General features: G+C 48.5%; 1 protein-coding gene across 3 annotated transcripts in view; it reads left to right on the top strand.

Moving 5' to 3' along the window:
- Positions 1–2,343, top strand: part of LOC144179004 (cytochrome P450 3A24-like) — a 43,309-nt gene extending 40,966 nt beyond the window's left edge. For all 3 annotated transcript variants that reach the window (XM_077707163.1, XM_077707165.1, XM_077707164.1), the window contains exon 14: positions 2,163–2,343. In XM_077707163.1, the coding sequence (XP_077563289.1) occupies positions 2,163–2,243 (81 nt within the window). In that variant the 3' untranslated portion in view covers positions 2,244–2,343. The remainder of the gene's footprint in view (positions 1–2,162) is intronic.
- Positions 2,344–17,838: the final 15,495 nt, after the last annotated feature.

The raw sequence follows: 17,838 nt of genomic DNA, 5'->3' as shown, positions 1-17,838 counted from the left end.
TCAGGGAAGCGTGCAATCACGAAAAATACTTGAATGGCGAAGCTGTTATTATCTCAAAGTACCTTTCAGGCCCAGCAGGGCATTGGGTAAGGGAGCTTGTAGACACAATCACACCAAAATAACGAACAAATTTTATACAATAACTAGTCATCATATACGGACATGAACAAGTCAAGTAAGCAGTGTAAAAAATAACTTCATCACATCATCATCACAACGCCAAGAGAATTGAAGTTAAAACACAATGCGAAACTAAGAAAAAACCGATACGAACGGAGTCCTTCCTGTTTAATCTGAAAAATGGATCTGCAAGTGATGACGGAATATTTGCGGGTTAGTCACCGACGCGATGGTATGAGGAAGATCATTCCACAAGCGGATAGCACGTGGAAGAGCGAATGAATTAAATGCCTTCGTAGTGCCGTACATGCGCGCGGAGCCACGTTGGTTGAATAATCTGCGCGATGTGGAAACATGGGTTATAGTGCGCACTGGGGAATATCTGGTGCTATGAATGTATTTGTGAAAAATGCACAGGAGAGAGATTTGCCGGCGCAGGTGCAGTAATTCTAGTGAAAGATCGTGTTTTATTGTTGTTATGCTTGAGCTGAAGTGATATGATTTGGTTATAAACCGTGAAGCCCGATTCGCCACTGCTTCTAATTTGTCAAATAAATAATTTTGGCAGGGAGACCAAATGGAAGAAGTTAACTCTAGCTGTGGTAATACATAAGTTTTATAGGCTAGTTGACGAATGTTAGACAAAGCATCATGCAGATTTAGACGTAAGTATCCCAATGATCGTGAAGGTTTAGCGAATATAGCGTTAATGCGGGTGGACCATGAAAGGTTTGCCGTTAAGAGCATGCCTAGGTATTGATAATTTAAAGCCTGAATAATTAAACGGTTGTTTAGGAAGCACGAAAAACTAGAGTTACCGCGTTTTCGGCTGAAAGAAAGTTTTTGGCATTTGGTCAAGTTAAGAGGTATTTACCACGGATTGCACCAGACGCTGATAGCATTTAGGTCCTTTTGAAGCGTTACATGGTCACTAGTGGTATTGATGTTCCGGTAAATTAGGCAATCATCAAAAAGTCGCATGCAAGATGTTACGTGAGAAGGTAAGTCATTAATAAATATTAAAAAAAAGTAAGGGGCCCAGAACGCTGCTTTGAGGCACACCTGAGGGGACAGGGGTAGGTGAGTATTGCCCGACGCATAGTTAAGTTTCAGTACCATTGTTTATATGCATAGTTGCGGTGCTAGTAATCGTCATCATATGCTTTGAAGGGGTCGTCATCTTCACGGCGAATGGATACTTCGCAATCGACTCGAGGCAGCGTTAACGGGATTTGCACACTCACAGCCATGTCTCCAATTATCCATAGTAGCTTCTAAAGAATGCGGCGGCCGGGGTGACCTGTCCCAAGCAGGTTGTCTTCTCATCCTTAGCATTAGCGCTGGCGTTTTTTTTTTTTTTTTTTGATACAGCCAGTGTGCGAGCCGGGGAATCAGCGGTCCCCGCGAGGCACGCGCTCACGTGCGCTAGGCATTTTCTTGGTGGTTTTTCCTGCAATGGCGAATTTCCGGCTTGTAAAACAGCGTAGCTGTTAAAAAAAAATCAAGATCATGGTGTTTATACAGCAAAATTAAAGCAGCTCACGCATTAGCAAGCGCGCGAATTAAACCTAAAAAAATTAGCGGGGTGAAATGTAATAAGCTAATTAGATCACTAATTAGATTGTTCCTTCATTTGTTATTTTTAGGTAAACGTAATGAGTCATTCACATCTCCTGGCTTTTTTACGGGTTCCATTTAAACAACTACAGGTGTACTGGTGAATCATGCACTAAGGCGGACATTAAGAAATTTAGTAAAACCGCGTGGTAATGAACAGCACGCTGACACGCAAAACCTGACTTTAACAACATTCACTTCATTTCTTTGCACAGAGCGCAGTCCTGACATTCTTCGAAAATCAGTTTTGAAATGCTTGGATATAACTTGCGACTGATTTATTTGCGTCCTCCGCCCGCACTCGAGGCCTCTCAGACTAAGGTCGTCTCCTTGAAGCTTCAATACAAGCCCACCTTTGAACCTGAATACACTTTTATTCGTTCTCTCACCGTCTTCCAGTCATGCATTGTCTTTTCTCTTTCCAGGTGCCGCTGGAATTTCAAAATGGGCTTGGCGCATTAAGTGCTAAGAACATCACGCTTGGCGCCAGGAAAAGGCTGCAGTAAAACAACCGCACTATACGCAGTGCGAAGGCCTCAAAATGAAGCTTCGGCACCCGAATGATTGAACGGTAATAAAAGAAAAAGTTATTCTAGTGCCATCGAAGTGCTGATATCCTGGTCTGTCCATTTGTACGCATGCCAAACTGTGTTTCTGGACCATCACTAAATAAAGGAAATAAATGTACCCACCAAAGACATTTCAGCAGAGTCGCCAGTTGGAATCTAACCGAAGTGTTCCGCATGCGAAACGTAAGAATTCTGATTTAGTTCGCAGTTTACACCCTGGCGGACAGTAGTTCGACAGCGCTGAACGCCATATCCTACTTGTATGGCCCCTCAAAAAACGACTAGGTGGAAGTGTGTGCAATACTCGCATCTTTTGCATGGCCGAGTAACCACTCTCTCTGCACTTATAACGGCACGGTGTAATACTCCAGCACACTTTCGTGTGATGTCATTGCCCACGCCACGATGGTGTTCAGTACCAGAAGTTGTCATTCCTACGACAGCGTTACTGACATATACCCTGCATGGCTTGATTGGTTGTTAGGGAAAAAATAGCCCATCTTCACTGACTTAACATCAGAACGCTGATGTTAAAAACGAAGCTTCCGGCGTTCCATATTTGCAAGTCTAAGCTTCAGAGAACTTATCAAAGGCCACAGGGCGATTCCCGTTCGCGCACCGACTATCGCTGGCGCTCTGTACGGTTGGCGTTTTCGTGCGGAGTGCGTGCGACTTTACCTATTTGCCGAAGATTCGAGAAATGACCGCCAAGTGCACTCGTGTATTTACGCGCGGTCCTCCGAACCATCTTTCGGCAGCGCGCTCTCCAAATGGCCGAATCCTCTCCTCTTCCCCTTGACTCCGCCCATCTGCGCTCGGCAAGGGCCCTCAACCACGCCCAGGATGCAACTGCACTTGGTGCCCGCTTTCCCTCTCCCCACTACTCAGCACATGTGCTTGGCACTTGCTTTCCCGCTCAGTAGGCTATTCGCCGCGAAATCGACATGTAGGTGGCGACAGCGTCGCGCTCATAGTGTTGATGCTCCGCTGAGTGCCCCGTAAGAATGCACACTGTGGGCGCGCTTCGTGCCTTTTTCCCGCCGTATGTTCGCACGAAAGGCGCAAACAAGAGTGGTATGCTGTAGTTCGGTTCCTCAACGTTCAATTTATAGCATGGAAGCGGCCGCAAGTTTTCATTACTATGCCAAAAAAGCGACGACCCATCGGGAATCGCAGAATGACCGTAATAGTGAAAATGAACTCGTACGCCGTGGCTCGTAGCAGGCTCGATCTTTCAAGACTATGGCTTTGAGCCTTCAATAAAAGCATAAGCAGAAACAAATCATGAAGCCTCCATTTCTGAAATTCAGTTTACAACGACAATCTCAATCGCTTTCAGTGGTAGCATGACGCATTCTTGCATTTGTGGGATGCCCTGAAATGGTAACACCACCAACCTGCCCCGACATTCTTTCTAAGAGCTTACGATATTTTTGTGTGTTCGAAAGGCAACATAAAATTACTGAATTTTGATCAGCGCAGAGATATAATATAAGCGCTCTAACGGGTTCTTCAAATGAAATTTTAGCGACTCTGAAGGAAGGTTTGCTGAATAAAGGTGTCGGATCACTGATTTACGGCTTTCGTCGCAAGTGAACTTGCGAATTGAATTGTCAACGTACGCAGTACAAGCAACATCTCATGTTTAGCTAGGTTCTCGCAAAGTAACAAGCAGGTTTACAGTGTGCAAACCAAGCTTTTGGGACCTCAGAGTGAGCATAAATTTTCTGTTACGGCTGCTCTGTCGACCATTTGCGTTCCATTTAAAATCTAACACGTGCCAACAACAGCGAGATGTGTTTGCATTCTTGCGTATAAGGTCGCTTACGAACCCTAAAGATGGCAAATAAAGTTGCGCTATTGCAGATGTAGTAAAACGTTTCCTTTTTATTTCTCGTTGCGAATCAACGCAACGGGTTCCCGGTAACTACTGTGTTTTGTAAACTGAACATCGCCTTTCTCTTGGCATTTAATTCTTGAGGATTGGTTAAAAAAAATGCAAGGATAAAAGTTTTCTGTGCATTTCGTTCGTTTCTTTTTTTTCGGGAGAAAGGGGGGGGGGGGGGTCTGCCAACGTTGCAAGAGCAGCGAGAAGAGAAAGCATGTAACGCGAAAAGCCAAACGTTGGTTATCAGTAATACTTACAATCAAAAGTACGCTAGGCACCGTATTCCGTAGCGGTGAAAAAGCAGTACTTCAACGCGTATTTTCAAAACTGATTAACCGCCCTTTGGTGCGAGATTGTCCAGGAATTGCGGCTCGCCTTTTCCAAAATTGGATTGAAAGCAAGCATTGTGGGAAAAAAAAACCCAGCGAGCCATGGCACACATCCCGCACACATGTGGGAAACAACGTGCATTATATTACGCGATTTTTCCTCTTTCTTCAAACTGAGGTAGACATTAAGAGGTCAAGACGTGACCATATTAGGCATTTGGTTATGCTGAGTGAGACACATTTCTGGACAAGGGGATTCATGTCGGGATTTGAAAATGTTATATATGAAAATGACCCACGAAATGCCACATGACCGACGCAAACTCAAAACTGCTTATTTTTACCGCGAAATCCTCCCTAAATACTCTTGCGCATCCATAGAAACATATTTTAAATAATACGTACAATTAGCAACTCAGTATAAAGAACGACTGTCCAAAAATGGTATTTATTTTAAAAAGGTACGGGAAGAACACGATCACTCAGGTGCTTGCGGGTGTAAAATACGTCCCCGGTAACGTATGAGCGATAGCTCACGGGTCGTGGCCAGTGTAATTGCTTCTGTTTGTTTCTTCTTTCTATAAGGAAACAGCTTAATTTTAGAAGGGTGTGGCAAATTCACGGGTATGCACAGGTCTTGTCGCTTCTTACCCGTTTCACGTACTAAACTTTTATCCTTTAAATAATCACCACGCCACCTTCAAAAAGCACCATTCGACGTTCCCGAAACGGCAGACGGATGCACTCAAAAATACGAAAAGTGCAATGTGTGGAAGCAATGTTTATAACACGTTTCACACTCAAGCGGTTACTACGGCAAAGATCTTTCGTGGAATTAAACCAGCGCATTAACCCGCAACGGCCGCTGATTATTGCGTTTCTAGAGGAAATGCGCAAGCAGAGGTAACTATGTCATTGCTTATTGTCAAACGAGTACACATATTGGTTGTTTTGTCGTGTGCAGCACGCGTTTTGCGCCGCACGCAACGTGAACAAGCAGACGACCCGAGAGCGCCATCCACACTAGGAGCGGTTCGTCCCGGCGCCGCCAGGGGCCGACTGGGTTCGCGCTCGGGGCGAATACCCTATTCGTATCGCTGCGCCCGCGTTACGACGTCTCGTCCCATGAAAGCCTCGAACAAGAAAAGCTTCACTGTTAAAACAAATCTAGGAAATTGGGTGCGTTAGGCGGGATCCGAAGCCACAACGCTCAAACTACGCGTCTGGGTTTGTAGCAGTTCACCTGCATGAGCGGTTGTGTTTTTCTTCAGTGAGCAGTGCATTCACGAAGGGGTAAGTTAGGGCCAACGCTCCTCAGACCCCTTCTAGGTTACCCCCACGCGAACAGTGTATCTGCACATACGCTCGTATCTGTGCACAGCAAGGAAGTTAAAAATTTAGAGAGAGAGAGAGAGAGAGAGAGAGAGAGAGAGAGAGAGAGAGAGAGAGAGAGAGAGAGAGAGAGAGAGAGAGAGAGAGAGAGAGAGAGAGAGAGCTCTTTATTAAAGAAGAAAGTGCAGAGAATTTTGCCAACATGCGTACGTTGACATGCTACTCGGCCGGAAGGGGAATGGGGAAAACATAGATGAGTTGTAAAAAGAGGAGTAGTAGAGGAAGGGAGAAAAAAGAGATAGGGCCATATAGAGAGACATGGGATGTAGCGAGGTCTGTGCGCATAAGGCGGGCTATAAACTCTCAGTGACGCCAATATCGTCACGATAGCCAAATAGCGCAGCCAGGACTTTCCGCAGAGACGTTAGAAAATGCCATGGTCAAAGTAGCAGGTCACACCACGTATTTCACATCAAGGTTGTTTCGTGAAGCGTGTGCGGCCATGGGTGTCGGGCAGCAAACAACATCGTGCTGTCATCCCCAGTCTAACGTGACGGAGCGCCGCAATCGTGACGTGAAGCCACTGCTCGGAGCGTATGCCTGGCGGCAACAAGACTGGGACGAGCACCTGAGCTCGATCTCCTTTGCTCTGCGCACAAAAGTGAATGGGTGGACTGGCTTCACGCCAGAGTTCCTGATGTTTGGCAGGGAGCTGAACACGCCGACGGACATGGTTCTGGCCAGGTGGTCGAACGCAGCCGCCGCGAAAGCAGTAGATGCGGCTTACGCGCGGCGCTTGCCCGAGCTGATGGCAGAAGCCATCAAAGAGGCCACCCGCAGCAGCGGTAAGGCCACGGTCGACCGAAAGGCGGTCTATGACCGAGCTCATCGAGACGTGGCGTACCAAGTGGGCGACACTGTCTAGAAACGTAACCACGCGCTGAGCGATGCTAGCACGGGGTTCGCAGCCGGTCTCGCACCCAAGTGTGTCGGACCGTTCGTAGTTGCCAAGAGGATCTCGCGGCTGAACTACAAGCCGAAAGACTTGAGCCCCACCGCCTTTGGCACTTCTGACGCCTCTACCACAGTTGGTATAGACTTGTTCCTTTCTTTTTAAGTTTGATAGTATGAGCTTATGTTAAGCGTTTTTTAGGCTTAAGCGTGCTGCAAAAAGGCAAGCAAAGAGGGCATGCCATGCAGTGAAGCAAGAAAGTTCGAATGTCATGTGCCAGAGCGAACTTTTACTGCTCTATTATTCCCAAGTTTTTAACCGTTCAAAACATTGAGCACTTATAACAATAAAAGTGCGCTGCAAATCGAATAGAAAACAGTATTGGCCAAGCGTTCGACATTTCAAAAATTTCCACACCTCTACTTTATTCTCGTGTATTTTGCGCGCAGACGAACAATATCTGTAACCGCCGCTAAAGTCTTCTGTCACATTTAAAAAAATAAAAGTACAGAAGAGGAAGGTTTCACCAGAGTAGGTATCACTTACCCAGTAGAAGGACAGAAGTGTTCTTCCAAGGCCCCAAGATTTACTGGCGCTTTTCTTTAGCCGGCCACCATTGGATGTCATGGCGAGTTAGAAGCGTTCATTGGCCGAATTTGTTGAGAGCTGCGTGGCATCAACTGTGCCCCCGCGGCTTCTGAAATGAACTATTGTTAACATGCTTTCAGGGGAAGCCTAGCCCACGTTACGACAGTAGAAGTCATGTACAGCCCGCATAGTTGGTTTTCACAGTTTATCAACACGCATGTGGTTAGATACTAAAATGAATGATTGGGTGAGGGAACCAATGTGGTTAGAGGAAACAGGTTTTAAGTTCAGTAATGTACAACAATCAGGTTAAGGACAATATTATATTTGGTTTCTCTGTACCTTCAGCCTAATGTTAAAATGTTGCGGTCATATGGTGCATGCAGTGAAAAAAATGTCATTTTATTTAAGACTGCTACAACTGGCAGAGAGTAGTAACAGTGGCATTGAGAGGACTAGCCTCGTATAGGGGAAGTGCTGCCAAAATGCTTGTGTTGTTGATACTAGACAGAACTCACAAGGAGTCTTACTTTATGCAGCAAGTTAGCATTACAGGCCCTGGTGCATTGCAAGGTATGCGACTACCTTTGTGAGAATGCCTTGCATGCAACAGGGCATTTTAGGCAGCCTCACACAACGAATCGAGGGTGCTGCAAGCACGCCTGACATCTATACGGATGGAGCTCGACACTGTCAACAATGAGATCAAGACCTAATTTCCAAGGATGACTTGGAGGAAGAATATACCCAAGCACTGGAGTACACTGACCGCATCATGCAATGCTTGGCACAGCTGCAGCAGTAGATGGCTGGTGACCGAAAGAAAGACTCTCCAGTTCAAACAGCAGCAATTCAAGAAATTGAACGAATGGTGACGGACCTCAAGCGATGACGCCACAACAGATGAATGTATAATTACCAAGAATTCAGCTGGGGAAGTTCCGCGCACAAAGGCATGAGTGGCAGCCCTTCAGGGAGCGGCACAGTGCACGAAAACAGTTGTGCTGCAAATATCTGTCATCGAAAGAAATGCGTTTGATGTGCTGACCAAGTTTCGGACACTGGAATCAATTGGAGTGAACGGCATCGGGGAAATAAAAAGCCCACATCCCAGCCTTAAATTTCTCGAGGAGACCAGCAAACAAATGGATGGACATTAGGAGGGGGCGGTTCTTTGGAACCCAATGTCACTACACCACAATAAGAAGATGACTGCTTGGAACTCCTACACCACTTGACAAGACACTTTCTAAACTCCCCAGGCTTGTGTCAGGAATACCTTCACTGTGATCAGAAACTGCGACCAGCTAGGGATAGCGGAACTTATAGACAGTACGAATGAAGCCGATGCTGTTTACTATATCCCGCACCAGGCTATTGCACATGACTCCCACAAGCTTCGGGTGGTTTTTGACGCCTCATCGCACGGTAACGCACGAAAATTATTCAACAACTTCGAGAGCGGACTGAACCTGACCGCCGATTTAGTTGGTCTATGGGTGTATGCACTGAGCTTTCGAACGCGCCACAGCGCTATTTGCTTGGCTGCGCTGATGCCATCTGTACGGCTGCATTCTACCGCGCGGGCCGCGTGGTTCCTGGTGCGAAATGTGGTTGGGAGTGGGGTTTTGGCAAGAACATTTGTGTGGACGGTGTTTTTATCTGCTCGATTTGTGGGTTTGCGCATGCCTTGTCACAAGTAGTAGCCAGCATTGCTTTCGCCTCGACATCCTGGACTGTGCTGTGCACGCTTCCTACAACCGCGGACCCGAAGCAGGTTGCACAACAAAAGCAAGCGTGTCACGTCATTTTATTTTTGCTTCTTCAAAGCAAAGGTTAGAGCAGTGCTTGACGACGATCCGACTTCATGCACCGAATTCGCAAAGAAGTTATCGACAATGGGGCTAATTAGTATTGAATCTGTTGCACCCGTTTCATTTCAGGTGGGAACGACGGGCGTCGAACCTTTCACCTCACACTGTCACATGCTTGAAACATTACGCAGTGGTCTCTGCACTGCCGTCTGCGCCTGTCCAACTGTTGGACAGGTGCGGATAATGCGGCCCAATTTGCTATATCTCGGTATGATCCCTGTGTGCTGATGTTCTTGTTTTTGAGTTGCTTCAACTGCCCGCGACTCAAGTTGGGGAAATTTCTCCACCCAAGGCCGCGACGATATTTGATGTGGTGGTGGCGATTGAAGCGAGGCGCTGTCTTTACCGAGGCACCAAGACATGCTTCGCGCTTCTTGGGGAGTATGAGAGACAATGAGGTGCTCTGGCAACAGTGTTCTGGTGTGTCGAGCGTATGACTGTCCTACACGTAAGCTGCCAATGAAGGTGAGGAATTACACCAAGGTTCTGGGCAGCAACGGTCGCGAGATGAGTATGAAAAAAATTAGGTGCGGCCGTGTCAACAAAGATTCCACGGATAATTTTCAAGTGCTTTCTTTTCTGTGTAGCCAAAGTGGAAATTATAAGCAGAACAAATTATGGAGCACGTTTTGAATACTTCAAGAAGAGCACAAGGAGAAGTGGTAAACAAGACCACCCTATTTTGTCACTCCACACACCTTCATCTCTGAGCTGTTTTTGAAGTAGTCAAATTGTATAGCCAATGTCAAACTTCAGTGCATTATCACAGAACACGCTTGGTCATTAGAGAGCAGTGGAAGGTGACAGAGAAAAGTGTTGGATGCCCAGAATTACCTGACAAGGGTCATTTCAGGTACATGCATTCACCTCAAAACACTCAAGTAGGCAAGGAAGCGGCTTGGTGCCCAGTCAGGTTTGCCTCATCCATAAAGTACGTCGGCTACCTTAACACATAGTGTTACAAGCATGTGCAAAATACTAGATGAAAGCTTTGACGCTCGTCGTCTCCACCTGAAATGAAATGGGCGCGCCAGATTCGGTACTGACTAGCCCCGTCATCGATAATTTCTTTGCGATTTTGTTGCATGAAGTCAAACCGTCTTCAAGCACTGCTCTAGCTTTTGCTTCAAAACAGAAAGCAAAAAAAGTGATATGCTTGCTTTTGTTGTGCTGCCTCCTTCGGGCCTGCGGTTGTAAAAGTGTGAAAAGCGGAGTCTGAAAATTTACAGCCCAAACAACGCTGACTACTCCTTGCAACAAGGCATTCGCAAATTCACGAATAGCGCAGAAAAAAAAAACATGGTACGCACGAGCGTTCTTGCCAATACCACGCCGCGAACCACGTTTTGCATCAGGAAACGTGCAGCCTGCATGCCAGAACGCAAAAGTGGCTATCGTGTCAATGCCGCCGGATAGATAGCATTGCCGCTCCGGCAAAAGCCCGGGGCATACACCCTATTGCTGTACTTCCGAAGTCACCAAGTCACCCTGGAGTCGGATATCAGACAAGCATTTTTAAAGGTTGACATAAGACCGGTGGACTGAGATGCATTGCGTTTCCTGTGGTTTCAAGCAACACCAACACCGGGTAAACCACTTCCACCAGTTTTGACTTGCTGGCCCGCATCCCCTTTTAACAACGGTAACCAATTTCACTTTCCACAACGCTTCAACACCACTTAAAGAAACACGAAGAGCAGTACCCCCAAACTTCGAGACATACACAGATGACGTGCTCAGAGGAGCTGAAAACGAAAAAGCTGCAGTGAAGCTCTACAACAACGCAATCAAAATGTTTGAAGCAGTAAAAATGAAACGGGACAAATGGTCGTCTAGCAGCAAGACGCAACATCATCGATTTCAGTGCGACTCCCGGGCTACCATGCATCTCGGCTATTTGTCGGGAGTGCTGAAGGTTTTGCGACGTGCATGAGACCCGTGTGCTGACCAGTTAACATTCTCTCCATGCATGGATCCCCTCCATGGCATAGAACTATTCACATATTGGCACATGCTACAAAGAACGGCATGGACTTGTGACCCACTAGGGTGGCTTTCTCCCGTCATCGTCCATTCCAAGGTCCTGTTCCATGAACTGTGGTGTAAAAACATCGACTTGGACACGCCACCTGACAATATCGCGGCAGACTGGAAGGTGTAGCTAGACGGACTCCAATATCTCCCCGAGGTTCAAGTACCCCGGTACTACAGGTCGCAAACAAATGGAGGGAGGACAGACTGCCATCACAGTTTTGCCGATGCCGTTCCACTGGCATATGGAGCAGTTGCCTACCTCACCCTGGAGGGTGAAAACGGTACAAGTTCGACAATTGTGGTAAGCAAACAAAGGGCGGCATGAGGCAAGGAAATTACACTGGCAAGAGTGGAACTGATGGCATGCCTGCTTGCTGGTCAATTGTGTGGCTATATTTAGGAAACCCTCAACCTATGGACGGAGTCAACCGCACCACTCAGTTGGATTCATGGAAATGTTGACCGCTGGGAGCAGTTCGTGCACAGCTGAGTCACTGAAATTCAACACTTCGCAGACAAGTTCGTATGTAGACATTATCTGTGAAAAGAAAATCCAGCCTGAGGGATCCCAGCCACACAGCTGGCAAAAACGTTCTGTAGTGGAGCAGAGCACTGTGGATTTGTCCCGCATACATGGATTGGGCTCGAGTGGTTCTGAAAGCGATATGCAGTGAAATCGAACTAGGGGAAAGGAAGAAATTAAGATTATTGTCAGCGGTGACATCGCCAACTGCTGAGTCAGGCGTGATCGATCTGGTACATTACGGCAAAATCACAAAGCTAATCAGAGTTAAAGCTCGGGTTTTTCGGTTCGTCGCAAGAAATAAACTACAAAGCAGTGACCCCTCATATCCGACGAGATCATAAAACTACTAGATACGTTGGTAGCAAAAAGAGGTATTCTCAAAAGAAATCACGCGTGTCGCCCACGGAACACGAATGACCCCCGACACAGCTTTACGAATGTTCAGGGATGATTGACAGTGCTGACATTTTAAGAGTTCAGGGAAGGCCATAACGTAGGCAACTTTGGTATGTCTCAAAGCAAACAACAATTACAAAAGTGTAAATGTGCATCTGAAAAGGTTTACGGTAGAAACCATTTCGTGAACATCGTGTTTAAACACTACTTAAAGGCATCTGTCATTACTGCATGATTACATTAAAAATACCCATGTGCTTCATTAGTGAAGGAACGTTTTCGAATTGTGGTGCATGGAAGCTTTACCTAATGTCCATTTGCGGCATGCGTAAACAAGCAACGGCTGAAAGTGAAACGACCACGAAAACTGAAGTTAGTCCCACAAGGGAACAGCAGCTCACATAAAACACGTCACGTAACCAAGGCAATACTGAACGCGAAAAAAGCAGCCTGGTCACACTGCAGTTTCTGCTCAAACAGCACAGTTGCAACCACATCACGTGGCCACTAGAACAGGCGAACTAGCGGAGCACTCACGGCGCTGGTTTGTGAAGGCTGCAGTCCCCCAGTGGAACCAAACCACTAGGAACACCCCCACATTTTACAACGCAGAGAAACCGCCCCACATCCCTACCAACGGCGCAGATATACACAGAGAAAAGACGCAAAAGGTGCACCTCTCGGATGCGATATGTTTCTTGCAGTATCGGAGATTGCGGCGCCATAGCTTCACACACACACAATCAACTCCGGGAGGACTGCGACGTACCACACACGCAATTACATTTTTATGGATTTTAATGCACACGGCTGATTGCGAGAGCTGAGCTTCCATACATCAAACGTAAACAACAGCACGGCGCACACACCTGATATGAAAACACTGCACTGCGCGTTGCTTCCACTCACAGCAACCATATTTTGGACGTTATCGATGATCCAAGCGCGGAGACAGACCTTCATAGCTCGGAGCATATTTCGGAGCGCGCAAGAGCCGGGCCACTCTGAATTGGACTTGTCGGTCGTCTCGCGCTTGCGACCGTGTCGCGTCTTATGTATATACCATATTTGTAGGTGAGCACGACGAGCGTGTCTCTAAACACTCTATAGAAAACGAAAAAAACAGCACACCACACTGCAGACGCTGATGCCTTTCCTGCCTCGGCTCCACATTAAGCACAAACATTTGAAACAGACCAACGATAAACGCGTATCGCAGTACCGACTCAGGACCGGCATGTTCTGCCGTTACTTCTGCAAGTGCTGGTCGTTTTGATATCCCAATCAAGTTGTGCGACGCACACCGGCCCCGCAGCTCGCCGCTGCCATGTTGCCAAAGGCCGATGGGCGGACCCAACTCGAGTTGGATGGCCGAGTCGGACGGCTGAGCCGGACGAATTCGCTCGCCGAGCGAATTCAGCCTCGGCGTCCAACTTGTCCTGACACGAGCCACCCGAGAGGGCCCGACAGGCCGAGTCGGATCATGTCGGGCTCAGTCGGAATAAGAAGAAAGTCGCCTTTAAAGTGCTTCGCCCCTACAACACCCGCACACACCTACGGCACCCTCTTGAAGGGCGCTCTTTTCTGAATTCAGCTCCGCAGGCTGTGCGGAGGGAGCGATTGTACTCTCCTTTCTACCCCGCACGGGGCACCTTGAGCAATCTTGGTGACGGTACTGGCGATACCGCGGACCCCGAGCCCCCAAACATAAGCTGGATCCAACCGTGGCGATGTGTTTATAGGTGGAGGGTTAGAAACCACGAACGGTGGCCGTCAGAGCCCAGGTCAAGCTCCGGCGGATGGGCTCCCTGTCTGTTCACCAGGCAGGGAGCTCCGGGACCTCTTTGGCTACCAGGGTAAGGTCAAAGAAGAAAGTACCCCCGTCTCCCTGCTTTTATACTACAGTCGAACACGGATATATCGAACACGGGTATATCGAATTATTGTCTATATCGAACTCATAAATTATCCCCTTGAAAATTCTGTGTAAAAGTATAGGAATTCGTACGTTTATATCGAACCGTATTTTTCCCGACATTGGGTATATCGAACGCCGCGCGAGCTGGAAGGTGCTCTTCGGCGGTCGCTGCACCCCCGATTGAGGTTGAGGAGGATGTGGAGGAATGCGCGGGCATGGCGAAGACTGGGTCGCGGAACTAATCCCCCCTACCGGAACGAATTTGCGCTTGCCCAGTCGGGCCCCGCTATTGGCCGCCGTAGCGTTAACGGACGGAGCCCGGTATGCTAAATCTCTCTAGGCACACAAGCCCGAACGCTCGGAAAATGTGACAGTGCGAGGTAGGGATGCCCCGACTGCGCACGTCCTTTTTTTTTTTGCGGCTGCGTACGTTCCCCGGCTTGCCGAAAAAGAGTTTTTTTTTCTCTCTCTCTGGGTCTGTCTTCCCCCGATGTCGTCTCGGGAAAGGGAAGAGGAACGAAGGCGCTGGCGGCCTCCTCCTTCTTTTGCATTTTGCTGCTGTTGCTGTTGCTGCTGTTTGGCGAGTTGTCCCGCACCTTTCGGAGATCACTGTTTCTCTCGGAGATGACAATCGCGAGCGCTTTGTTGGAGTCCGTTCAGAGAGCCTTGGAATTGTTATCTTCAAAGTTCTTGTGGTACGTGCGCGCTGTTCTTTTGCGTGCGTGTTGTGCATGGTGTGCGAAGGCGCAGCGTACTGCTGGAATTTTCTAGTTGTGCAGCCTCGAGAAGATCGAGACCCGCGTCTTTAATTTCAGTTCCATGACGAAGAAGCAGGCCAAGATCAGCGATTTTTTTTTTCACGGAAATAAAGCGTCCTGTTGCGTCGTGAGTGCGGAATTAGTTGTCATTCTTGAATGCGACGATCGCTAAGTGATCGTCCGCCATAGGTGAGGTCTCAGAGCCCATATTTTTTTATATCGAATTTTTCATATATCGAACTATTTCGCGACCCCCTTGGAGTTCGATATATCCGTGTTCGACTGTATGCTATATGGCATTTTCAAAACCCCCCCCAAACGTGATCGGCCCCCTAAAAGGGGCCGCACCGAAGTATCGTTTCCTGCATTGCCATCTTTGACATTTCCTGAACCAGATCATTACTCTCGATTTCTTGTCATGGAGTCCCTCAATCCAACCCACCCTCTTGCATCTCAGTCAGTCTTCTTGATCGCAAAATATCTTGAAGCCATAATAGGAAAATCATATAAGTGCAAAAAACAAAGGTCTGGTGAACTACTAATCGAGGTAAATGACAAGCAGCAGTCCACGAAGCTTCTAGCTCAGACTAGACTGGCTGATCTAGACATCAGGGTCACACCCCATCGGAGCCTCAACAGCTCGCAAGGTGTGATATCCGAGACGGATCTCTTGAACGAAACGGATGCGGATCTCCTTGCCGGCTTGAAGGATCAGGGCGTCACTGCCGTGAGACGCATCACCATCCGCAGAGACGACAAGGAGATTCCCACCAAACACATTATCTTGACTTTCGACCGCGCAATTCTTCCACAATACATAAATGCAGGTTTTATCCGTTGCTCCATCCGTCCGTACATCCCGAACCCGCGGCGCTGTTTTAAGTGCCAGCGGTTCGGGCATGGTACGAACTCTTGCCGTGGCCGAACGACGTGTGCAAAGTGCGCGGCGCACGATCATCCGAGCGAGAACTGCTCAGCCGAAACTCTCACTTGTGTAAACTGCGGGGGGCCGCATGCGGCATACTCCCGCAAGTGCGAAAAATTTCAACTAGAAAAGAAAATCATCAACATCAAAGTCACTGAAAACATCACCTTCCCAGAGGCGCGAAAGAGGTTCGCCTCTTTCCCCCTGGGGAGGTACGCCGACGCGGCTCGCCGGGGGGCGGAGCGGCGTCTCGTTCCCACAGGGACCCAGTTCAGCGAGTCTGACCTGGTCCCTCGCCCGCACCCCCCTGGGTTGCCTCTGGCAGCCCAACCCGCCACCACGCCGCTTGCTGAGGCAGCAGCGGTTGTGGTGGCAACCTCTTCCGTCGGGACCGGTGCCGCTCCCGCCTCTGTCTCCCCACCCTCCAGTGCGTTGGAGGGTACAGAGGTGATGGACACCACGGGCCCCGCACCGGTTCCCACCGCCACCGCACCGCCTGTGCCACCTCTGGCGCCCCGGACGCCCTCGGCGGTGGCGGCTCAAACGAAGGGCTCCCGAGGGGGGGCCAAGTCCAGGGGGCCCGGTCCGTCGGGCACCCCTCGGACATCCGACGACGAGATGGATGTCGGGCCGTTCCTGCCTGCAACGCAGCGCAAGGAACGCGTCCCGGCGCCAAAGCCTCCCGACAAGCCAAAAAAGGCGAGAGTCACAGCCCCGAAAGACGACACATAAACAAACACACACACTCCAGTAGCTCTCACACTAAATAATGGGAAGAGAAAACATAATTCAATGGAACTGTAGAGGCCTTCTTAAAAATCTTGACGATGTATACGAAATACTGCATGCTAATCAGCCAAGTGTGATGTGTCTTCAGGAGACGCATTTGAATTCCAAGCACACAAATTTCTTAAATAGGTACATGGTCTTCAGAAAGGACAGGGATGGCTGCACACACTCTTCGGGCGGTGTAGCCATAATAGCCCGGAAATCCCTAGCATGCCACCCTGTCGCTCTCAACACCGTCCTTGAGGCTGTAGCAATACGCACAATAATTTTTAATAGGTTGATAACGGTATGCTCCATATACATTCCTCCTGATGTCACACTTTTGAGCTCTGACTTCGAGGCGCTGGTCGATCAGCTGCCCGAACCGTACATCCTAACAGGCGACCTTAATGCACACAACTCTCTTTGGGGCTCCTCCAGAACGGATGCCCGAGGTCGCCTGATAGAGAAATTTCTTACATCTTCAGGAGCATGCCTTTTCAACCAAAAACAGCCTACATACCATAACTTAGGACATAATACGTACTCACATCTCGACTTGGCTATTGGTTCTGCAATTCTCTTTTCATGTCTTGAGTGGGGCGTGGGCACGGACCCATATGGTAGTGACCACTTCCCCACATCCCTAACATACATAGGTAAAGGCCCGTGCAGTCCATCTTCCCATAACAGGTTTAATGAATCAAAAGCAAACTGGAGTACATTCACAGAAACATCTAAACTACACCACACAACCATAAAACACCTACACGTTGAGGAAGCAGCCCAACTCGTCACGGCGCACATAGTCGACGCCGCCGAAAAGTCCATGCCCCAGGCCTCAAGTGCGTCCCGCAACCCAAGGAGGCCCTGGTGGAACGAGGACTGCAGGCGGGCGCGAGAGGCCCAGAACAAGGCGTGGGGTGTCCTTCGCCGGTACCCCACGTCAGATAACCTCATATCGTTTAAACGGGCAAAGGCTCTTGGGAAGCGAATGCGTCGTGAGGCAAAAAGGGAGAGTTGGCGCACCTTCCTCACTTCCATCAACTCATACACCGACACACACAAAGTCTGGACACGAATACGAAAACTAAAAGGACAACAGACACACAGCCTGCCCCTTGTTAGTACAACAGGGGACACACTGGAAGACCAGGCTAACACACTTGCACAACACTTCGAACACGTGTCCAGTTCAGCACACTACACAAAAACTTTCATGAAACACAAGACATCTGTAGAAA

Source organism: Haemaphysalis longicornis, unplaced genomic scaffold (assembly GCF_048455015.1).
Source record: "Haemaphysalis longicornis isolate Haplotype H1 unplaced genomic scaffold, Haemaphysalis longicornis Haplotype H1 scaffold_4, whole genome shotgun sequence".
In the NCBI taxonomy this organism is placed as follows: Eukaryota; Metazoa; Arthropoda; class Arachnida; order Ixodida; family Ixodidae; genus Haemaphysalis; species Haemaphysalis longicornis.
Note: the sequence above shows the minus strand (reverse complement) of the source record. Positions and strands in the feature narration are given on the sequence as shown.